Below are 24530 nucleotides of genomic sequence, written 5' to 3' on the forward strand. Positions count from 1 at the left end.
ACAGTTGTTCACAAACATACGTGGAACATTGATATTATTGTAGCCGCCAGCTTGTGCAAACGAGGAAATCTATCCTGAGGGAAGTGTCTTAGAATTCCAAAATGTTTTTCTTGTTCTGAAATTTGTCTGTGTGTTCTCTGTCACAATGCAGGTCAATAATTTCTAGTTGCAGCTCAGGACGAATCTCTTCAATATTCGCTGAATATGGAGAGGAGAACAGATCAAAATCACTGTCTAGAGCTGTCAGATCTTGAAAGCGTTAATCAAATTCTTCCTTAAGGGCAACAAAACTATGTGAATAACGTTCACAGTCTTTGTGAACATCTTGCATGGATGATAATTTAGGAAAATGAGCTAGATATCCTGTTTCCAGCTGACTCACCCAAAGTGTCAATTTCATTTTAAAAGCTCTTATTCGATCTATGAAATGAGTAATTAGCAGATCTTTACCTTGTAGTGAAATTTTCAAAGCATTCAGATGGCTAGTTAAATATGCTAAGAACGCGAGATCACATTTCCATGAAGGCTCTTTCAATTCAGGAAACACATGTTATTTATTTCCATGAACATGTTTATCTCATCTAATAGGCAAAAAAATCGATTTAATAATTCGCCACGACTAAGCCAGCGGACCTCGCTGTAATAAGGCAGGCTACTATACTGGCTTTCTACATCGTCAAGAAAGCTTTTAAATTGCCTGTGTTGTAGCCCTTGCTTCCTTATATAATTGGTTGGTTCAAATGTCTCTGAGCACTATGGGACTCAACTTCTGAGGTCATTAGGCCCCTAGAACTTAGAACTAGTTAAACCTAACTAACCTAAGGACATCACACACATCCATGCCCAAGGCAGGATTCGAACCTGCGACCGTAGCGGTCTCGCGGTTCCAGACTGCAGCGCCTAGAACCGCACGGCCACTTCGGCAGGCTATAATTGGTTGTACGAACAACAACTCTTGTCACATTTTGTAGAGTGATACTCTTTGCACATAAGTTTTCCTGGTGGATCACACAGTGAACGCCCCTTATTTCATTCGGCACGGTCAGTTTTTGCATTTTCTCCTTCAGCAGCGCAACGAAACCTGATTTTTTTTCCCTGTCATCGCTGGTGCACCGTCTGTAGACACAGAAACTAAAGAATTCCACGACAATCCTATATTTTCAACACTTTCTTCAACACTACTTAAAATATCACCTCCGGTTGTAGTGTTCTTCATGGCTACTACATCGAGGAGCTCCTCCCTCACCTGAAGGTCTCTATTAACACCTCTAATAAATATGGCAAGCTGCGCTGTTCCAGTGATATCAACACTTTCGTCCAGAGCTAGAGAATACGCCATAAAATCTTTACAGATATTTGCAAGCTGGCTCTGGACATCGTCTGCATGTCCTGTATGCGACGCATAATGGTCATGTTAGATAATGGCACAATCCAAAACTGTTCGAGATGGACACAAGTGTTCCGCTGCAACTACCAAACATTCTTTTATTAAATCGCCATCAGTGAAGGGGCGCAGGGATTTTGCTAAAAGCAAAGCAATTTTGTAACTCACTCTGAGAGCTGCCTCAGTTGATTTTTCTTCGTCGTCCAGATCATCTTCGGATAGCTTCCTTTTAAGTTTAATAACTTCCTGTGCACGATCTGGTCCATCACATTTTCCACTTCCGTAGTCTTTCGCGTGGTACGACATATAATGTCGCTGCAAATTAGATTTCCTAAAAGAATTCAGCGTTTTGTGACATACTAAACATTTTGCAACACCATCTTTTTCTGTAAACAGATACAATTCCTCCCAATGGGGGTTGAATTGCGAAAGCATGGTTGGGGTTACACAACGGTGACTTGAGATGATTCTTAACCAGCGAAGTGACTCTTAAGAGCTGATCGTAGTACTTTAAACGGTGCACAGTAGTGGTGGGGAGCTCGTGAATGAGTCGTTCAAATGAACGCTTCACTCCAGTGAAGTGTGAACTAACCACTCAATTTCAATGAACTGGTACTTCAAACTCTCCACAGATAGCACACTCCACACTTTTTTTCTAGTTCGTTCACTCACTCTCTTCCCCTCTCCCTCTACATTGGCGCTACGTCACTCATTCTCCCTTCACTTCAGTCCTCCCTCTACTGCCTGTCGACGAATCGCGCGGTGAAATACACTTACAACAACAGTTGCACTTTGCTTTCCCATCACCTAAATCGGCGAAGAAACCCCAAATTTCACTACTTCTACGCGATCGCGAGTTGCTAGCCATTGTATAAGCGTGAACAGACACAAAAATTGCTTTCCGAATAAAATAAAGAGGGATTTTACCTGAAATCGTACCAATGACTACAGGTGACAGTTTACGTTTTGAATTTAGAGGGGTTATTATTGTCAACAAAAATAAAATCTACAGGAAAACTTCTGAATAATTACTTAACGTAGGTGTATAGACTTTGTGACAGTGGTAAACATACTCATTCTATTTTGGATTAAATTTTAAAAGGAACATAAAATTGGACTTAATTTCGTTAGTAGCCCTAGTTTTCAGTCCATAAACACAACAAATAAGGTTTCACTTGGCAGATGAAGACTCTTTTTGGCGCTTCATGAAAAAATGTCGAGCAAGGTTAAACGTAATACCTTCTTTATATGTGACAGGCTTCTCTATTAATCTTTCCTTTGTCCCCTTCGACCATGCTGTATTTAAGTTACCTCAGACGCTGTAAGACGCAAAACGTTACGTGGACGTTACTACATAGTTCGGCCATCTGTTGGTAAAATTATGAAGTATTACGAAGCTTTATTGTACGAGCGAGGCGAAGCGAGCGTAGCCGCGGCTGAGCGGCGAACTGGACAACTTCGCCAGGCTTCCGTACTTCATGAATGAACTACTTCATTTGAACGCTTCACGGCAAAGAGTGAAATGAATGAAGTACTTCACGGGAATGAACGAGTTCGACCCATCTCTAGTGCACAGTCGGCGCGAATTCAATAGGCACGCTGCGGCCCTATTCAAACGTGCGCGCGCATTTCCCTCCCTCCCATCCATCCCCTCCCTCCCTACTCCGCGACCGAGCGAGGTGGCGCAGTGGTTAGCACACTGGACTCGCATTCGGGAGGACGACGGTTCAATCCCGTCTCCAGCCATCCTGATTTAGGTTTTCCGTGATTTCCCTAAATCGTTTCAGGCAAATGCCGGGATGGTTCCTTTGAGAGGGCACGGCCGATTTCCTTCCCAGTCCTTCCCTAACCCGAGCTTGCGCTCCGTCTCTAATGACCTCGTTGTCGACGGGACGTTAAACACTAACCACCACCACCTACTCCGCGACCTTGCAACTGCTCGCGAGCACGTGCCTGAGCAGACGCCAGTACTCGCGCTCAAAAGCGGCCAGTTGTTAAGCCCTGATGTATGGGATTACATTGAGCCAGATCAGTACCTGTATCTTCCAGTCTGCTGCATCCACCGATTGTTGCCATGAACTCATGCCACTTGTCACCTAGCAGAGTATCGCAACCTTCTGCAGATGTTATTACCTAGAATTGTTTCTGTCCGTACAACCTATTATACAAGAAATTTTATTTGCTCTGTCTTTAACTAAAGAGGCTACCTCACACGTATGACACAGTGAGCTTCAGCTTCTAGTCAACCACTGACATGGCATGCATTATTGAACTGTCCTCTTACATTGGGAGGTCTTACATTTTATCCTTCCACACACTCTTCCTCAACAAAATTGTAAGTTTGAGCTAGGTTCTGAATGCTTGTGTTTGTGAATGCTATTAGAGTGCGAAGTTTATCTTGGAGTGTTCTAGCCATATTTTGTGATTATTAAAAAGGTTTTGAAATCTGAATGAAGGCAAATGTAGGCCACTGAATTGTACAAAATTCATTAGCTTCACAACTAAATTAGTAGTACCAATAATATGATTGGTACATTGTTCATCAGCAACATGAAACAAAATTGTCTGAAAACAATCAAAAAATTTAACACCAGCACTAAAGTTTTTGATGTGTTGACCAGATCTTACAGAGAATACAGATACTCCACAGTGATTTTGTGTTTGTTTTACAAAATAGTGTAAGGTTGGGTGCTTGTCCTTCACTTCCTTAAAGGAAAATTGCTTAAGCTGTGGATAAATGATGGAAACATCCCCCAGGCTGTGGCTAAGCCATGTCTCCGCAGTATCCTTTCTTTCAGGAGTGCTAGTTCTGCAAGGTTCGCAGGAGAGCTTCTGTAAAGTTTGGAAGGTAGGAGACGAGATACTGGCAGAAGTAAGGCTGTGAGGACCGGGCGTGAGTCATGCTTCGGTAGCTCAGATGGTAGAGCACTTGCCCGCGAAAGGCAAAGGTCCCGAGTTTGAGTCTCGGTCGGGCACACAGTTTTAATCTGCCAGGAAGTTTCAAATGATGGAATGTTAGGTGCAGTGCTAACTGGTTGCTGAGACAAACTTAATGAAATTTTGTTCATGTCTCTTTGTGTGCTGGAATACTTATCTTCTAGTTAGCCTTTGTAGGTGGATTCCAAACTAGTTCCCAGATCTTAATTTATCAGATACAGGTAATGAACGTAATTATGAAATTGTAAAATTACAAGGAGGCAGATTGGCCAGTAGTTACTATCAGCAGTCAAAATTTTTAGTACTACTGTTAGATGCAAGTTAAAGAAAAACAGTTGTTGTAGCTTTCCTCTCAGGTAGGGAGAGAGAGATGGATTGGGAAAGCTTAGAAAGAAGAGACAGATCTCTCACACATTGAGAGGAACCCACCTGTTGAAGAAATAATTTTTTAGTTTTCCCAATTTTCTTTTTGATTCATTAACAGATTGTATAATTAAAACTGATGGCTATGCAAGGTTCCAAAATATTAAGTTCTGTTAAAACATCTCCATATTGAAACCTCTTTTATTTCTTCAAATGATGCTCTTGAAATGAGCACTTTCTGAAATTCATTTTGTGCACTAAGAATAAGAAAACAGACAGCCTTTGAGACAACATAATTCTAGTGTACTATTGGCTGTGGTATGAATCCCAGTCCAGCTGTTCTGTTTTTATTTTTTTACTTTTTTCAGTGACTCTCTCTCTCTCTCTCTCTCTCTCTCTCTCTCTCTCTCACACACACACACACACACACACACACACACACACACACACACACACACACACACTTTGAAACAAATTCCAAGTACGAGCCAGTCTTGACACAGAGAGAAAAGATTTTTTTGTAAACTGTGTGAAACTAGAGTGAAAGCAGTTTATACTAAATAACTGTTGTTAAAATTTTCATTTGCATGAATTTAAAGCACAAAATAATTTTATCCTGTTATGTACATTGTCAGTCTTCTTTCCAGTATAGATCGAAGAAAAGGAACAAAGCAGGCCAACCATCTCACACAGCACCTTACACTAGGCAACGGTAAACTCTCATTTATTTGTGCTGCTACAGCTTCTGTGTTTTCATGTTGCTTACAAAGCAAAAAGTTTGAAGCTTTGCAGGTGTGGGCTTTTGTGAGTGTCACTAATTTGCTTTCACGGCAAAATAATTAAAAATCTGCAGCAGAAATTACGGATTCATCTAGCAGCTTATACTGTGAATTTGAATAAAGATGAGGTAACTGTAAATGACAATACATTTAACAAGTCTGTCTGTGTGGCCATCCACCACAACAAGCACAGGAATACTTTATTTGTAAATAAAAACACCTTTGCTTGCTGCAACTTAATTTACTTTTCCCACACGTTTTGCCTTTTCTTACTCTAAGACATCTCCAGTGGGATCTAGAGCGATACAGTTCTTTATTTTTAGATTGTTAGACAGTCCATGTCACATTTTTTATGTAAATAAATAACTACTTATCATTTGTTGGCATCTGTGTTTACTCTCATCTGGTCTGGAGGTCGCACCACCACTTTGTTTCCAAAACATAAGGGAATCACCTGTGAAGTGAAAAAATTACAAAAATAAAGGCAATATATTTTTAAAGTTCAGATATGTGTAATCAGAAAATCTTCTTCTAGGCAACATGTGATATTCAGTACTGTGTTGCTGTACCAGTACAGCATAACATTACTAGATACTCTTTGGCATTTACACCAGAAGATCGTTGAAACATTGCTGGTCAAGTATGTTCCACTCTTCAGTTGCGGCCCTCCTTAGATCATCAGGTTACTGCACTGACAAACTGCTGATTTCAACAAAGTTCATGTCAGCAGATAAGATTCCGCCTCAGCCTCCGAGAGAAAGCTGTTCACAGTGTGTGCGGGGTGTGCTTGTGCATTATCGTCGTCTAAGGTGAACCCATCGCTGACACATTGAATGTAGGACTGGCCAGTGGGTTGGAGCTTCATTTCCTTATACTGCTTAGCCCTCAAATTGCCCCTGATAATGATGAATTATCATCAGCTAATGTTGACCTCAGAAAACCACTTAGAAGTGGTTCCATGTACCTCATGCCAGTGAGGATACCCATGTCTAAGTCTGTAAGATGATAATAAGCCGCACATGCATGTCCTCTGGGCATGCTGTTTTGCATTCTACTCCTGAAAAGGTGCAGTGATGTTATGTCCACCCAATGGGCATCAGGTACTCACACCATCCTTTCTGTAGGAATGGCTTTTTTTTTTTTTGGACCAAAAAAAGCTTGCATAAGGACGAAATGTATCCCAAAGGTATCAGCTTGGTAGTGTTCATTTAAGATGTTCATGGTGCAACACTTTCCATTTTGTCAGTGCATTTTAGTCCCTCTTGATTTATTTTGTGTGTAATACAATGAATGTAAATGTGATAGTAATTCCATTAAAAAAAAGTTCTCACCATACATAATTATTCATTAAAGTCTCTTCTATTGACTCTTGGTAACATGTATTTTTGTTATCAGCAGTCAGTCCTTACATTTTAGAATCTAAACTTTTACTGGTAACTTTTGTGTCTTTAGCTGTTACATTATCAGTACAATATAATGTGTGGGTTCAGAAACAACTATTATCAAAATTGTTAATTTTATCTCAGTCCTTACTTTTGACACTTTCATGGGTCGTGGAAGGTATGCCTGCATGTGACTATATTTCTTTACTCATTTATGGAAATATAACTTGTCACTTCTGTAGGCTCCTGGCATCTAGTGGTTGTATGCTGTTTGTTATTAAATATAGCTTTTTAGGAGCCTAGGATGTGTACATCCCAACAAATTACGTTGTTTGAAATGCCACTGGAAAGTATGATTACCACCACAGCAGTGTCTTCGTGAGACACAGAAAGTTTAATTGCCACAAAATTAATGTTTTTTGTGCGCTTTGGGAAGCATATTTATCAACAACTTAGTGGTTTTACAAAGGTTTTGAGAATGTGTGTAATGATCTCTGATTGACCGTGATGCTGTGCCAGGTGTATAAAAATTTCTACAACAATTGCTTTCTGTTTGTTGTGGGATCATTATTGTCAGTTCTGAAGTCAGAACACTTTGCTTCTCTTCTATAGTGCATATTATTGTGACTTGTATCAGTTGAGTTTGTTATTGTGTAGTAAACAAAGTTTCTGCGTTTGTCGTCACAATATGGTAAGTAAAATAAAACCATAAAATGCTTAAAGTGTAATGGCTTAAAAGAGGGAAAGTGGGAAATCCACTTACCACTATACATTAACAGTCACGAAAGGGCCATGGGAGATTCACATACCACCATAGTTTTTTATCTTAAATAACAAAAAATATTTAAAAAAGTTAGTTGACATAATTCTAACACAATGCAAAAAAAGTTAACTTTGTTTAGTTGCTACAAAAAGAGGCACCAGTGAAAGGGTTAACTTGGATTTAGTGCAGTTTTTTGTTATTTTTATTAAATAAGAACCCCGATGTACAACTACACATGTTTTGTGTACCTTGCTCTTTCCAATTTTATTCCTGTGTTGCCAGTGATGTCACTAGAGCAGCATGATTTTCATATGCTGAGACCGATACAACTTCATTTTGGAGGAGAACATGAACATGGCTTCAGATATATTTCCTTCCATGCCACTGTCAGTTGAAATGTTAGTTGTCACAGAAGAGCTCTGATGTGTTCCATATCAGATTTTGCAGTCCTTATGTGGATATTATTGACTATTCCTTGAAATACTAAAACTGTATGTATTAAATATGAAAGAATGGGATTGTAATCTATGGGTAGCTGTTATTGGAAACTTTAATTTTATAGAAGAATGCTTTTCCTCAGTAGTTCATTACAAAATGTAGCAGTAGCATGCTCTTGACATTTACAGGTTTTAAAGTGGGTTTTTAAAGTGTGTGTGGCTTTAGTGGGAAATGCTGATTTAAATTAATTATATTTTGTGTTTTCAATGAAGTTTTCTGAGAAACATCAAATTTATTTATTACTTCTTGGCCTTAGTTCATCGCTATACACTTTTCTTCCCTACAAAATTTTAGTTTGTTATGCCTTGATATCAAAATGTAATCTCACTTGAAATTATTCACCAAGCTCACACACAATTCGACTGTTAAACTCCAAGAACCACCTGCATTCCATTGTTCGCAACTGTTCCCATCAGTACCTCAGTGCTCTAGGCGGTCTCTTTCTCTGTATCCAGACTTGCGAGGATCTTTTGATGATAACTCCAAAAACATTTAAAAAATAATCTAATATCAAAATTAGTGTCCAGCAACAGTGTCCAAGCAAACATATCACGTTGCTGTAACTACTATGACCATTAGCGCTATCCCTACTTACGCATGTCACTTTTGCTGGAATATGTTGCCCACTATCAAACAGCTTGAAAAACATTTGTACAGGCTCTCAAAAGCCAAACTTTAAAGGCCGTACACTCGTGTCTTACAAGTGGAGAGCACAGTACAGATGTTCCCAGTTGGGCTCATTGGTAGTTAAGAAGGTAGATATCCCTATCAAATTCTTAGAATATCTCATCTGAGTGGGCTACAGGAAAAGGTGTAATGCTCTCGAAAGATTTTCGAGTAAACTGTGAGGGATTTTTGAGCAACAATTGCCAAATAAGCACAGTGGTCAAGAGAACAGACTGGCAATTCACCGGTTCTGGTTTGATTCCTGCTGCTACTCTTGTTATTTATTTGCTTATTTATCTTTTCCTTCCTCACATTGTTAAACTGTCTGTTACAAAATTTAATGTATTCAGTTTGGTTATGATTACTTCAATTTAATTAATTTATATTTTTAAACAGTTAATTTATGTAATTTTGTGAAGCTGTGAATGACGGTCAAATTTCCAAAAATTGTAGCAATTAATTATGTGCTTTTAATGTAGTGTTGGAAGTCACATTGCATTTTTTGAGTGATAATCATCAAAGAAACATTTAAAAAATAAGTAATGTCCACACTATGTACATTTTATGAAAGCGTTTCATGAGCAAGAACATTTTACCGAAATATACTTCACTGAAAAGCATACTTCTTTCAAGTTTTTAAAGGAAAGTCTTCAGTCTTGTCAGTTTTGATGCATACGAAGCATACTGAATCATTGGAGTGAAAACAGGAGCACTGAATTGGTTCTGCATGGTCAAATGTATTCTAATTGCTTCTTCTCTTGTTGATGAATCTTACTGTCAATGTAGCTATTCAGGAGCACTTAGTAGTATTTTAATTAGATTTTTGACTAGGCAATAGAAATGATCACAGGGTTGAGCAAGAGGATTACATTTGGGTGGAATGATGTCCATAGCACAAGTTACTTTGCCTTCCTCATTGCTGAATGTCTCATCATACAATGTCAGATCTGCTTGACCGCACCATGAATCCACCAACAGAAGGAATTTGCTGTTAGCAACATAAGGTTTTAATGCTGTTTTCAGAATTTTTGCATAAGACTTTTTTTGTTAGTTTTCCTCACTTGGAGCAAGTAATAATGCTTCTTTTTTTTGTGTAATATTTTGACAGTACTGGCAACTAAAGGGCCAAATTTGTCTGCGGGATCTTGCATACATAAAAATATGGTGTATTAACAGTTTCCCCGAAGTGGTTAAGCTGTACTGTGCTATATAAGAGTGGATGTTTTTGGGAAGATTGAGTTTTTCACCAAAATGGTTATTTGCACCATTGTAATCCAGTGTCCTGTTATACACTGATTCATATTAGCATCCAGTCTGGTCAATGTTAATTACATATGTAGAAAACGCACATAATGTCAAATTTCGACCAAAACTATACTGGACAGGTGATTATATTTAAAGTGCAGCGACTCATGGAGGTCCAGTGTGGGCTGTAATTATTGTACAGCAGCGAAATTTGGTAAATATTCTAATGCAGAACTGATTTATATCAGAAAAAATTTGTTCCAATTTTGGCCACCAGATGCAAATCTCGTGCTGTACAGAATCTTGTCGACATTTCTGGTGCTTGTATTGGAGAGACTGCGTAAGTGGCATTTAATAATAAAAACATGTTGCCTTTCTCAATTGTTTGATCTTTTCTGCCGAAATCCCATTCTTAATGCATTACATATGGAATCATTTATATGTCTCTCTTGCATTCACAGAGCCAGATTTGTACCCTGTGGCCAAATTTGGAACAAATTTTTTTCCCACATAAATCAATTCCCCATTAATGCATTAGAATATCTATCAAGTTTTGCTGCCATATGATAATTACAGCATACACTGTACCTCAGTGAGCAACTGCACTTCAATTACAACCACTCTATCGCTACAATCGAGGTTTGAAGTTTGACATTATATGTGTGGTCTGTGTACATAACTTCTCTGCCGCTTGCACCATTCTATCTAAAGTTGCAACGTCATTTTTGTTGATAACTTTGGGGAATTTTTGCTGTCTTACTGAATGTTAACATTAGAAACTATTTTATTTTCCCAGGAATCACTAGCAATAAACTGAAAATTTTGACTGCCATTGCCCATTTTGTGGTATTCTTGTCATCACTTGTTCATAATAGCCGCGTACATTCTGAAATCTTCCCCATGTGTTGGAGTTAATGACTGCAATTTTGTCATTTCTAATGCTATCTTTTTGTACTTTTTTTCTGCAAATTTTAAGTGGTCCCCCCCCCCCCCCCCCCCCTCTTGTGCCTTCCATGATTGGGAATCAAGATTTTAATGATAGGTACTTCCAGCAAAATTGATGACTTTCTTATCAGTCAAGGACACCTGTGTATGAGAGTATATTTGTTAGAATCATAGTTGTCATCATCCATGTCTCTACCTTAAGAAGGGACTTACAACAAATAAAATAGGACTGGATAGATAGATAGATAGATAGATAGATAGATAGAGAGAGAGAGAGAGAGAGAGAGTGTGAGCATACCTCCTCATAAAGATTTTCTTTGTTGGGTTAGATGTATAATACCAAATTTTGTCATTCATAATTTCGAAAACCTGTTCTGTGATTGCTTGACCCATAGGTATTGCTACAGGACTCACAGACTAAAGAGGATTGTCAGTAATTGTGCCTTTTTGTAAATTGAAAAAGCATAATGAAGAGCAATGGTGATAGTTTCGATGCGTCACCAATCTGTTAGAAAACTCTTCTAGGGTTTTCATTTTCCTGTAAAATAATAAGTTTTTATAGAAAATCACTGCAGACACCCTGGTGAGCACTGTTTGCAACTTTAGAGACCGTTACAAAATATCAGAAGACAGTTGAAATCACAAATCAGGAATGTATCATTTAAAACAATTTCTTTTTAAATATGTTAATGAATTTAATTCTAACTAAATTGAATACAATAATTTTTCTTATATAAATTGACCTGTTTAGATATATTTAAATTTTATAGTTAATAGTTTAACATTGTGAGGAATGAAATAAAATGGGGGGAAAATTACAGTGGCAGCAGGAATCGAAGTGGAGCTGGCAAATTGCTTGACTATTGTGCCTTACCACTTATTTGACAATTTTTGCTCAAAATTCCCTTATAGTATACTCCAAAATCTTTGGTGCGTCTTTTACCTTGCCTTATGACCTACTCAGGCACCTTATGACCCACTCAGGCGAGATATTCCGGGAACTATCTATGTGCAGTTTGAGCCAAATCAGTGACCCCTGTTCTGCACCCACCCTTTTTAGACAAAACAAGAATTACATTCTAGCAGTGTTTTTCTAGGTGAGCTCCAGTTCAGTGCATAGTCTAAAAGTATTCTTTGGTGGCGTCATCCCTAAGGGTAGCAATGAAACAATGTCTGTTAACTAGTGAGAGCTCCAGCTGTAAACAGTCCATTATGTGTAGATAATGAATTATGAATTAATATGCAGCATTTTATACAAGATGAAGTGTTGGAGCTGCCTAACTGTTCTGTGTATGTGTAAAGTTTTCGTTTCATAACAATTATCATAAGGTACTAATCTGGTATCATAGCACCATGTACTGGGCCAAACACAGTGGTACATAAACTAAAATGATATTTAAATTTGCAATCTTTTGGAGCCGGTGGCTCCTCCTTCTGGCAGAATGGTCGAAGGAAAAGGAAGAAGGGTGAAGAACTAGGACTAATGAGGGTCAGGAAATGGGGAGAGTTCGGAAAAGTCACCCAGAATCCTGGGTCAGGGCAGATTTACTGGATTGGATGAGAAGGAAATGTCTCCAGTCTCATACACTGAAGTGCCAAAGAAATTGGTATAGGCATGCCTATTCAAATACAGAGATATGTAAACAGGCAGAATACGGTACTGCGGCTGGCAGTGCCTATATAAGACAACAAGTGTCTGGCACAGATGTTAGATAGATTACTACTGCTACAATGGCAGCTTATCAAGATTTAAGTGAGGCTGAAAGTGATGTTATAGTCGGAACACGAGTGACGGGACACAGCATTTCCGAGGTAGTGATGAAGTGGGGATTTTCCCATACGACCATTGCATGAGTGTACCGTGAATATCAGGAATCCAGTAAAACATCACATCTCTGACATCACTGTGGCTAGAAAAAGATCCTGTAAGAACGGGACCAATGACGACTGAACAGAATCATTCAACCTGACATAATTGCAACTCTTCCACGAATTGCTGCAGATTTCAGTGCTGGGCCATCAACAGCTGTCGGCCTGTGAACCACTCAATGAAACATCGATATGGGCTTCGGGAGCTGAAGGCCCACTCGTGTACCTTTGATGACTGCACGACACAAAGCTTTACGCCTCGCCTGTGCCTGTCAACACCGACATTAGACTGTTGGTAACCGGAAGTATGTTGCCTGGTCAGACGAGTCTCCTTTCAAATTGTATCGAGCAGGTGGGCGTGTACAAGTATGTAGACAACCTCATGAATCCATGGACCTTGCATGTGTCAGCAGAGGACTGTTAAAGCTGGTAGACGCTCTGTAACGGTGTGGGGCATGTGCAGTTAGTGATGTGGGACTGTTGATCCATCTAGATATGAGTCTGACAGGTGACACACACGTAAGCATCCTATCTGATTTTACCGAAAGAGAGGAAAATCGTGGAATGTAAGACCGACTGACTTACATTGAGACAAAGAGGAAATTTGAGTGCCTATATCTTGTGGCTATGGCCTCCTCTTACACCACTGCTACAAGAACAGTTGTCGCCCCACCAGTTCCTCGCATTCCAGTCGCCTCTCTGAACCAGAAGACTGCACCTGACCCCTTGGTGGTGGGGGGCACTTTCCTCCGTGTTGCTCCCACACTACCTACTTTTGGAGCAACAAGCAACACCCCCCCTCCCCTACCAACGGGGATATCAGTCCCCACTGCTGAGCCTGAGATGCGTAGGTCTTCTTCGGCTCCTCTCCCTAGAAAGGGGTCCCTTGGGTCACTCCCTTCCCAGGTTTCTGCTAGTGGGAAAGATGACACCCTTCATTGGCTGAAGAGCCCTAAAGCGGCTGTTTGTAGGGCTTCACGCTCATCCACAGTCCAGTGTGACTGAATCAGTAAAGCCCTCCCAGCCAGGGAAACCCAAGGAGCAGTGAGTGAAATCCAAAACAAAGGTCTCCAAGAGCAAGGGAATTGTGGCAAGATCAAGGGAATTGTGGTGGCACCCACACCACCCCTAACTACAAGCTCTGCATCTGCAGATGAGGTGGAGATTCTGGTGTCTGCTGAGGACCTAGATCTTGCCGGACCCTCAGATACAATGGATATAAACTGCTCAGGCCAAAAGGTGGTAGCAGCAGGTGACCCTGAGGCATAAACTGCCTCATTGAATGTTTTATGCCTTCCCAGTCTCATGATGATGTCATCGTCCAGTGGAATTGCGGCAGTTTTTTCCACCACCTGGCTGAGCTATGGCAACTGTTAAGCTTTACACCTGTTTCTGCATTGCCCTCTAGAAAACCTAGTTCTCGGCAATGCAGACCCCTGCCCTCCACAGCTATAAGGGATACTACAGGAACTGTACTGACTATAATCGAGTGTCATGTGGAGTTTGCGTTTATGTCCTAAACTCAGTCTGTAGTGAAACTGTGCCCCTTCAAACCCCTCTTGAAGCTGTGGCTGTCAGAATAAGGATGTCACAGGAAACAACTGTCGACAATGTATGGTGCAGTATCCCTGGATGTATTAACTGCATTGATTGGTCAACTCCCTAAACGTTTCCTACTTTTGGGAGATTTTAACGCTCATAGCCTCTTGTAGGGTGCCACCGTGCTTACTGGCTGAAACAGAGATGTCGAAACTTTACTGACTCTGTTCTACATCTGCCTCTTAAATACTGAGGCCACCATACATTTCAGTGTTGCTCATGGTAGTTACTCGGCCATTGATTTATCAATTTGCAGCCAAGGACCTCTCCCATTTATCGATTGGAAAGCACATGACGACCTGTGTGATAGTGACCACTTACCCATCTTCCTGTCACTGCCCCGGCATCAGGCCCACAGACGCCTGCCAAGATGCACTTTAAACAAGGCAGACTGGGAAACTTTCACCTCTGCTGTCACTATTGAATCTCCCCCACACGGAAACATCGATGTGATGGTGACTGGAACAGTCATTTCTGTGGCTCACTCTTTAGGGTGCCACCAGTGAAGGGCAGTCTCTAGGTGGTCACAGAAAATCGCTGAAGCGATTAAGTGGTGTCGGCAAGCTCTATAACGGCATAAGCGGCACCCTTCCCTGGAGCACCTCATAGCCTTTAAACGGCTCCGTCCCCGCATTTGCCAACTTATCAAACAACAGAAGCAGGAGTGTTGGGAGAGATATGTCTCGACCATTGGGTGCCGTATGTCTCCTTGCCAAGTCTGGGCAAAGATCAGATGTGTTTTTGGTTATCAGACTCCATCAGGTGTTCCTGGTATTAACAGAAATGGCGTGTTATCTACCAATGCAAACGCAATTGCCGAGCACTATGCTCGAACCTCTGTGTTGGAGAATTACCCCCCAGCCTTTCACACTCTCAAACGACTGCTGGAAGGGAATGTCCTCTCATTCACTACACGCCACAGTGAATCATATAACTGCCCTGCGACGGACTCTTCAGTTACCAGACTCGTTGCCATTCACTTTAGCTGACAACGCATCATCGGCTAATTTAGTGTTACGTTTATACGTGACCGTGGGTTTTATCATTCTAGATAAGTTTTAGTGCATGTCCTTTGTTCCCTCCATTCTAATGCTTTTATGTTGGATGCTTTAGTGTGTTGCAGAGTGGCTGGCTTTTCTCGTGGTCAGCCAGCCGTTTTTACCCCTTCTACCTGTTTCTTGCTTCTCTCTGTGGGTTTCATTCTCTGTTTTGTGCATAGTGTTGGTTGTCCTTCTGTCGTTCTTCTGGTTCTTCCTTTCTCTTGTTATTGTGCTATATGTCTCCTTTCTTTTCTTCTTTTCCCTGTGTAATTATTTTACCGGGAACAAGGGACCGATGATGACCTCACAGTTTGACCCCCCGCCCTCCTCTTTTAAACCAACCAACCAACCATCATCATCGGACAGTTCTTCCGCTCATAGGGGCCTTCGGAATACTCTGTCCACTTGTCTGCACTGTTCTCTGTGCTTAGTTAATAGTGGAGTTTTTATAACATTCTTGATGTTGATGACCTTGCTTTTTGATTTCGCTGGGGGTGGTTGTGTCTCTCCTTCAGTCAGTGCTCCTGTTAATCGTTTCTTTTTATTTCTTCAGATTTTCCCCACTGGCATTTTGCCTTGGCTTCTTTAACTTCTGTTTTGTTTCATGACTAAGTGACTTTTGTTTCTGTATTCCTGTCTTTTCCTGAACATTTTTTACTTCCTTCTTTTGGTGATCAATTGAAATATTTCATCCATTGGCCAAGTTTTCTACACTATTACCTTCTTCATATCAGTATTTATCTGTTTGACTTCTGTGATCACAATTTTTAGAGTTGTCCATTCCGCTTCAACTAAGCTGCCTATTGTGGTGTTCATTAATGCAGTATCTGCTAGAGAATTTCAAATGTACCTCATCGTTCCTTAGTATACCACTTCTTTCCACTTTGATTCTTCCAGGTGGTTCTCTTACTCTTCAGTCTACCCTTCATCATTATGAATTGTGATTGGAGTCTATATCTACTCCTGAGCATGCCTTACAGTCCAGTGTTTGATTTTTGAATCTCTGTCTCACTATGATATAATCGAGGTAGGATCTTCCTGTGTCTCCCGACCTCTTCTCTTGTGATTTTTCAACAGGATATTCGTTGTTACTAACTGAAATTTATTGCACATCTCATATTGTCTTTCTCTTCTCTCATTCGTACTACTGAACCCATATTTCTTGCTACTCTATCTTCTATTCCTTTCCCTACTTCACCGTTTGTCACTTCCATTTTTCTTTGCGTACTGAATTACACATTCAATACTCTCATATACTTTCCTTTGTCTCTTCATCGTCTGCATGTGACCTCTGCATGTATACCTGAACTGTACTATTGCTGGAATTTGTTTGCTGTCAGTTCTGAGGAGGCTAATCCTATCACAGTAACTCATTCTGCACCGCGTTCCTATTGTGGTGAATCCTACTTTCACAACACTATTTTCTGCTGCATTTGATATTACCTTATATTCATGTGACCAAAATTCTGTATCAACTTTCTGTTTCATATTATGGAACCCTGTCCATACCAAGACAGAGCCTTTGCATTTCCCTTTTCAGATTTTCTAGCTTCCCTACCTTACCCTTTCAATTATTGTCTTTTTCTCATGGTCACCTCTGGTCAATCCCCTTCTGCAAATCCAAATGATAGGACCAACCAATCTTCTTTTACCAATGGAGAGATCATCAAGACACATTTTCAATTATAGGCCACATGTGTGAATACACTTGTGTAAATTGTGCAGTGGTTTCTATTGCCTTTTGCATCCTCATGCCATTGGTCATTGCTGATTCTTCCGACTTTAGAGGTGGCATCACAACCCAAGGGCAAGAATGTGAATCGAACATCTGCCCACTCCTCTGTTCTCATTAAGGCTGTTTGCAAACTTGGGTAACTATTTGCAGCAGGCATCTGTGGCCACCATTTATGATGATCAAAGATGATATACCTAGACCATGGTGATTCTGATCTGTCTTATTGCCTAGTATATTTGTTAACAGATATAAATTTGGTAGCCTACATATACTTATTTTGGATGTTATTACAAAAGTTGGTGTAGAGGTACTCTTTAACAGCTTTGTGTCAAATCATCTGGTTGTTAACTGTATGATGGATCAGTTCGTTGATTTCAGTTTTTTTTTACTATGATTAAAAGAACATAGTACGAGGGCAGTTCAATAAGTAATGCAACACATTTTTTTTCTCGGCCAATTTTGGTTGAAAAAACCGGAAATTTCTTGTGGAATATTTTCAAACATTCCCTCTTCATCTCGTATAGTTTCATTGACTTCCGACAGGTGGCAGCGCTGTACGGAGCTGTTAAAATGGCGTCTGTAACGGATGTGCGTTGCAAACAACGGGCAGTGATCGAGTTTCTTTTGGCGGAAAACCAGGGCATCTCAGATATTCATAGGCACTTGCAGAATGTCTACGGTGATCTGGCAGTGGACAAAAGCACGGTGAGTCGTTGGGCAAAGCGTGTGTCATCATCGCCGCAAGGTCAAGCAAGACTGTCTGATCTCCCGTGTGCGGGCCGGCCGTGCACAGCTGTGACTCTTGCAATGGCGGAGCGTGCGAACACACTCGTTCGAGATGATCGACGGATCACCATCAAACAACTCAGTGCTCAACTTGACATCTCTGTTGGTAGTGCTGTCACAATTGTTCACCAGTTGGGATATTCAAAGGTTTGTTCCCGCTGGGTCCCTCGTTGTCTAACCGAACACCATAAAGAGCAAAGGAGAACCATCTGTGCGGAATTGCTTGCTCGTCATGTGGCTGAGGGTGACAATTTCTTGTCAAAGATTGTTACAGGCGATGAAACATGGGTTCATCACTTCGAACCTGAAACAAAACGGCAATCAATGGAGTGGCGCCACACCCACTCCCCTACCAAGAAAAAGTTTAAAGCCATACCCTCAGCCGGTAAAGTCATGGTTACAGTCTTCTGGGACACTGAAGGGGTTATTCTGTTCGATGTCCTTCCCCATGGTTAAACGATCAACTCTGAAGTGTATTGTGCTACTCTTCAGAAATTGAAGAAACGACTTCAGCGTGTTCGTAGGCACAAAAATCTGAACGAACTTCTCCTTCTTCATGACAACGCAAGACCTCACACAAGACTTCGCACCCGAGAGGAGCTCACAAAACTTCAGTGGACTGTTCTTCCTCATGCACCCTACAGCCCCGATCTCGCACCGTCGGATTTCCATATGTTTGGCCCAATGAAGGACGCAATCTGTGGGAGGCACTACGCAGATGATGAAGAAGTTATTGATGCAGTACGACGTTGGCTCCGACATCGACCAGTGGAATGGTACCGTGCAGGCATACAGGCCCTCATTTCAAGGTGGCGTAAGGCCGTAGCATTGAATGGAGATTACGTTGAAAAATAGTGTTGTGTAGCTAAAACATTGGGGAATAACCTGGTGTATTTCAATGCTGCATAAAACAACCCCTGTTTCAGAAAAAAAATGTGTTGCATTACTTATTGAACTGCCCTCGTACACAAAGGTTAATTTTGTTATTAAAATCGATGTAGACTGTGGCATACTCTGCATGTAGATAAGTTTGATGTTAATTGTGGGAACAAATGATGGGAAGAGGAGGGGATGAAAGTATGAGAAATAAGTTTTGGAGATAGTTTGTGAGGATAAGCATTGATAAATACCGACTGCTTGCTGCCATTACTGCACAGTCTAATCCAGATGCATTTGTGGAGCTCTGCTTATTGAATATGGTGAAAATGATTATAAATCATTTCTGTTTGCATGCTACCACTGCTTCACTTTCAGTTGAATGTTGCAACTGAAATTTGCTTAAGATCTTACAGATAACTGACTTAGCGATTACCAATAATTGTGTTTCATTTGGCTGCACTTAACTCGCGTTGTACATCCATTTGTAACCCTAAAGCTAGAAAACATTTTTACTGAGCATGCAGGAATTTACATTAATGAAATGTTTACTTGGTGAGACTATATTGCTTTTTATTTGTATTATTATTTTTAAGTCCTTGGGATGCCGTATGCCCAGTGTGTCTTTGTTTTTTATTGTATTGTATTCCTTGTCGAAATAGTGTCGTAATATGAACTGATGGACTGTATGAATAATTCTACCTATTTCTTCATGATGCACAACATGGAGTAGTGTTGTTATCATGCACACTCTTTGCTTGAACAATGTGTATATATGTGTGCCTTGTTTCAGTAAGCATGTTTTTGTATCAGAGAATGTTGTTATTAATATTGACTAGTTAATAGGAATGTTTGTTAATCATTGCACAGTGAAATTTTTTGTTGCTAGTGGTGTTTGTATTTTTTGTGTGAACATGCTAGTAAGAAAATATTAGACATGATAGTTAAATTTAATTTGAACTGTAGTACAGCATTGACAGTTATATATAAAGGGAACATCAGCTGTCTTCAGTCACAAATCATGGTTGTTATAAAGTATAATCACATGTCAGAATAGGAAAAATTCAATATCTTTCTATGTTGTTATACATTAATACACAAATATTCACGTAAGCACAAGAAAAACAATGGAGTGAGCACTGAGATGCGCAGAATATGATTCCTGCCACCAACATATAGAGGGTGATTCCGTGGTGATAATACAAACTTGCAGAGATCATGGAGATGGGTAATTGTATCAATCTAGGTAAGTGACCGTGATCCGGGAATGATAGAATGGAAAGTTATAAGGGAAAATTGTTCTTATGCCACTGACAGTGGAGCAGATGTACTGGTACTGCTGTTGTTAAGATTGTAGGGTAGACAACTGTGTTATAGTTTGGACCAAAACAAGAAAAAAAGTCTAGTAAACAAGGGCTGTCAGATGCATACCTTAGGAGCTATGAACACTTTGACATCTTTGCTACTGAGGAAAAGTCTTATACAGAACAAATGTACGTAGCTTTAAAGGATTCAGTTTAGCGACTATATTTATGTGACGTTTTCCTTGTTTTGGTCCATACTACCACATCTTAAAGTTGAAAGTTGCCCACCCTACAGTCTTAGCAAGAACAATGCCGTTACATGTATTCCAACGTCAGAAGTATCAGAATGATTTTTGCTTATAACTTTCAACTTTATCATTTCTGGACCAGGGTCCCTTTTGATTTGCATTGATAGCAGCAGTTATTATTCATGACTGCCATTAATAATAAATTAATGTGAAAAAGAGAACAAATATGTATAATATTGAAGTTTCAGTTACTGTGCAAATTGTAAATACCACATTTAGTAGCGTACTGTGCTACGGTCACCTCATAGATATATGCAAAATCTGTTTTTCTACAATGTAAATTATCCATGCTTTGTCTATTCAAGTGGTAACTGAAGACATATATAATTTTTATGTAATGTTTATTTTAGTCAGTTTTGTTTTGTCATCAGCCATAAACTATATTTGTGAAATAGTACAAGAGATAACTGCCCTGTACAAATAGTGATGAAGTGATATGTTAATCACCTGAGCCTTTAGGGCTCAAAATCTGTTGTGCTTTTTAATAAATACCACAATTTGTGACTGAAGGTGGGTGTTTCAGGTTATTTTTTACAGTATATTTTATTTAAGATTACAGAAAATAACAGTTTGCAGCCTACATTAATAAGTTTGTTAAGTGAATCCAATTAATTAATTTTCACATAAAATGGTTGATTAAGATGTGAATATGTTTTGCATATGCGAATAAAAATGACATTGTTGATTTTCTTTTTCTAGCAGTTTTTATTGTTCTTATATTTTTCATTTAAATCTCCTTGTGTTTTGTGATGGTTTTGTATAGGATCATTTGTACTGATAACAAAATTGTAAAACCATCGTGTCTGTCTGTCTGTTTGAAAACGCTGATCTCCGAAACTACTAGATGAATTTCATGCGATTTTGCTAGGTAACATGAGAGTAGCTTGGGGTAATGGTATAGGCTTTATTTCATCAAAATCGGATCACGGAAAAGAGAGATATTGTAATTTGAAGTTTCATCTAAAATTGTCTTTTCAGCTTAATAGTTTGGATGTTTAATCACAATGGCATAGGTAACCAAGGAACCAATAGAGGTGTTGTTAGTTTCTTTAACGTGATGACAGCTGTATTTTCGGAACTTAGCATCAGTGACGCATTTAAACGCTTCTGTCTTATCTTTATAAATACAAACTAATGGCGAATTTACTGATTTCACCTTTGGTATTAAAAACTTCACGACATTGCTTTGCTTCTTTTGACCGTTTTTTTTTTATTATTTCTTGCTAGGAAAATCTATTAAGTTTGCTTTGTGATTTGGGTGCCTACTCATTACATTTTGATTTTGTTTTGTTTATGAGTAAAAATACCTTAAAAATGGTAGATTTTTTTCTGAATACAACCGAATGGCTAAAAAACTGAGGACTTAGCAGTCTCAAGAGTCCACTGGAGATCTTGAGGGGAGAACTGCTGTGGCCCGAGAACATCAGGCTTAACTTACTCTTTGGAAACTCCTTCTAAAAGTGAGGTGCAACATAACTCTGATTGAGAGCGTCATGCATTATCTCACTCCTCAGAACACTTACAGAGGCTTAAAGTTACTTCTCTCCAACATAACATAATAAAAGCAGGAAATGTTGACGGGAAGTGGTGTAGGAGAGTGAGCTTTTATACCTCAAGTCTTGCTTATGCCTTACAGTTTACCATTTCGCTTTAAATGTGTACAATTTCCAGTGAGTTTATGTTGTGGCATGACCACAAACAAAGCAAAAGGCCAGATGATGCATATTGCAGGTGTGGATCTTGGTGTCAATTACTTTTCACATGGCTCTCTCTAATGTTAGTGAAGCTAACAATCTCATTGGAGGATGGCGGTTCAATCCCGCGTCCGGCCATCCTGATTTAGGTTTTCTGTGATTACCCTAAATCGCTCCAGGCAAATGCCGGGATGGTTCCTTTCAAAGGGCACGGCCGACTTCCTTCCCCGTCCTTCCCTAATCCGATGAGACCGATGACCTCGCTGTCTGGTCTCCTTCCCCGAAACAACCAGCCAACCAACAAGCTCATTGTTCATGTCCCCAATAGTACTACTTCAGATGTTGGATACAAAGAAGCTTTTATAAGTCAAAAATAAATTCCACATGTACAAAGTTTTGGGCACAACTATAAATAAATACCCCAGCAGCGTTGGGTCTCTCAGCTAGTAGCTAATAAGAAAGCTCTATCATCTGCTATGCTTGATGATTCATTGTAGTATACGAATTAAATAAGAAAGGTGAATTTTGCTCTACAGTAGATTTTTTTATGTTCTTTGAACAAAGCTCCATAGAACTTGCAGTCTTTGACTGTCATTTTTTTATCTACACGATATAAGGATTAAATGTAAAACCCACACACGCACGCACGCACGCGCACACACACACACACACACACACACACACACACACACACACACACACACAGAGGCTAGTATTGGAGGGAAGGATCCAGACGGCTTGTGAAAAGCCTTTGAATTGCAGCATGTTGTGCTCAGCAGCATGTTTTGCCATTAAGGGTGTCAACTCTGCTCTTGGGCACACTTTGGTGATGGCTATTTCTTTGGGTGGACAGCTGGTTGGTGGTCATGCCCACAAAATTCTGTGTAGAAATTAGAGGGATATAGCTGGGGTGTGACCCATGTGATGTAGGAGCAGGTAAAGTGTAGGTGTGGACTAGGATACTGCATAGATGTGGTGGCTGGCAGAATATCACTTTAAGAAAGTTGGGAAGAATTGTGGTTGTGAAGCCCTGCAGCTGCAGCCTTTACAGCTGGTTCGTAGGGATGCCCAGAAGAGTTTTGATGGAGCCATTAGCCATTAGGAAAGTGGAGGCCCGCATCTCGTGGTCGTGCGGTAGCGTTCTCGCTTCCCACGCCCGGGTTCCCGGGTTCGATTCCCGGCGGGGTCAGGGATTTTCTCTGCCTCGTGATGGCTGGGTGTTGTGTGCTGTCCTTAGGTTAGTTAGGTTTAAGTAGTTCTAAGTTCTAGGGGACTGATGACCATAGCAGTTAAGTCCCATAGTGCTCAGAGCCATTTGAACCATTTTGAAAGTGGAGGTCAACAGTCCAGATGTAGAGATCTTGGGCTGAGGAGGTCCAGTTGAAGTGGATAGGACACAAATGTGTTGAGCTGTAGAGGAATGAGAATAGAGCTCTGGGGCCCTGATCATGAAGATAGCATGAACCTGACCTAGATGGGATGTGGTATTTTGGGTGGCTAGGAAGATTTCCTCTATGGCCCGTAAATAGGTTGACATACGATGATGCCATGTAGACACCAAGGACGTTGCTGTGGTATTGTGTGTTTTCACCTCAAGGGAGGAGTAGTTATTTGTAAGGATGTACTTTGTAAGGTGTATAAGGAATGAGGTGATGTGTTTGGAGTCAGGAGGACATTGGGAGATGTAGAGTTCGATAGAGGCAAGGCTAGGCCATGGTAATATTTGTGTATAGGGTGGTATGGCAACAGTGATATGTTGCGATTCAAGCGATGATAGTGCAGGGACAGCTGAGGCTGTGTAGATGTGGGAAGCTATGCTGCAGGTTCTTGTCAGCTAGAATCAGGATTGTTTTGGTGGGAACACAATAGCCAACCACAGTGGCATCTCTGAGATTGTTAGGTTTATGGATTTTGGTAAACATGGAGAAGGTGGATGCAGGGGAGGTGGGGGAGTAACTAGAATGAGGGAGATGGTTTCGGGGGAGAGATTCTGGGATGGACATAACGATTTGGGTAGAGATTTAATGGAATCACTGTGGCAGTTCCGATTGGTGGAAGAGTCAGACAGTTGAGACACCTTGTGTCGGGTAATCATCGTGATTTACCATGACAGTAATGGAGTCTGTTTGTTGGGTGTATGATTGAATCAGAGTCTGCCTTGAGATTCTGGATGACTGTTCTTCCCTCTGTTTAAAAGTTTTTAAATCTGGAAAGGGACCTAGGAAAGGAGGGGTTCTGCCAACTTGGAGGTAAAGAATTCCTGAAGGTAACTTGTAGTTGTTATGTGGTAGTGGAGGAGAGCCACTATTGTACACAGGTATGAACTGGGGAAGACAAAGTTCATTGTTGGAATTTAG

The 24530-nt window shown here is 40.3% G+C and overlaps 1 protein-coding gene across 2 annotated transcripts in view; it reads left to right on the forward strand.

Moving 5' to 3' along the window:
• The window catches only part of LOC124607457, a 202835-nt gene that overhangs the window by 38911 nt on the left and 139394 nt on the right, over nt 1-24530 (forward strand). Inside the window, exon 3 of one of the 2 annotated variants that reach the window (XM_047139791.1) lies at nt 5337-5396. The exons of the other annotated variant lie outside the window; for it this stretch is intronic. Coding sequence (XP_046995747.1) covers nt 5337-5396 — 60 coding nt within the window. The remainder of the gene's footprint in view (nt 1-5336; nt 5397-24530) is intronic. 2 annotated transcript variants of the gene reach the window in all.

Source organism: Schistocerca americana, chromosome 3 (assembly GCF_021461395.2).
Source record: "Schistocerca americana isolate TAMUIC-IGC-003095 chromosome 3, iqSchAmer2.1, whole genome shotgun sequence".
Lineage (NCBI taxonomy): Eukaryota > Metazoa > Arthropoda > Insecta > Orthoptera > Acrididae > Schistocerca > Schistocerca americana.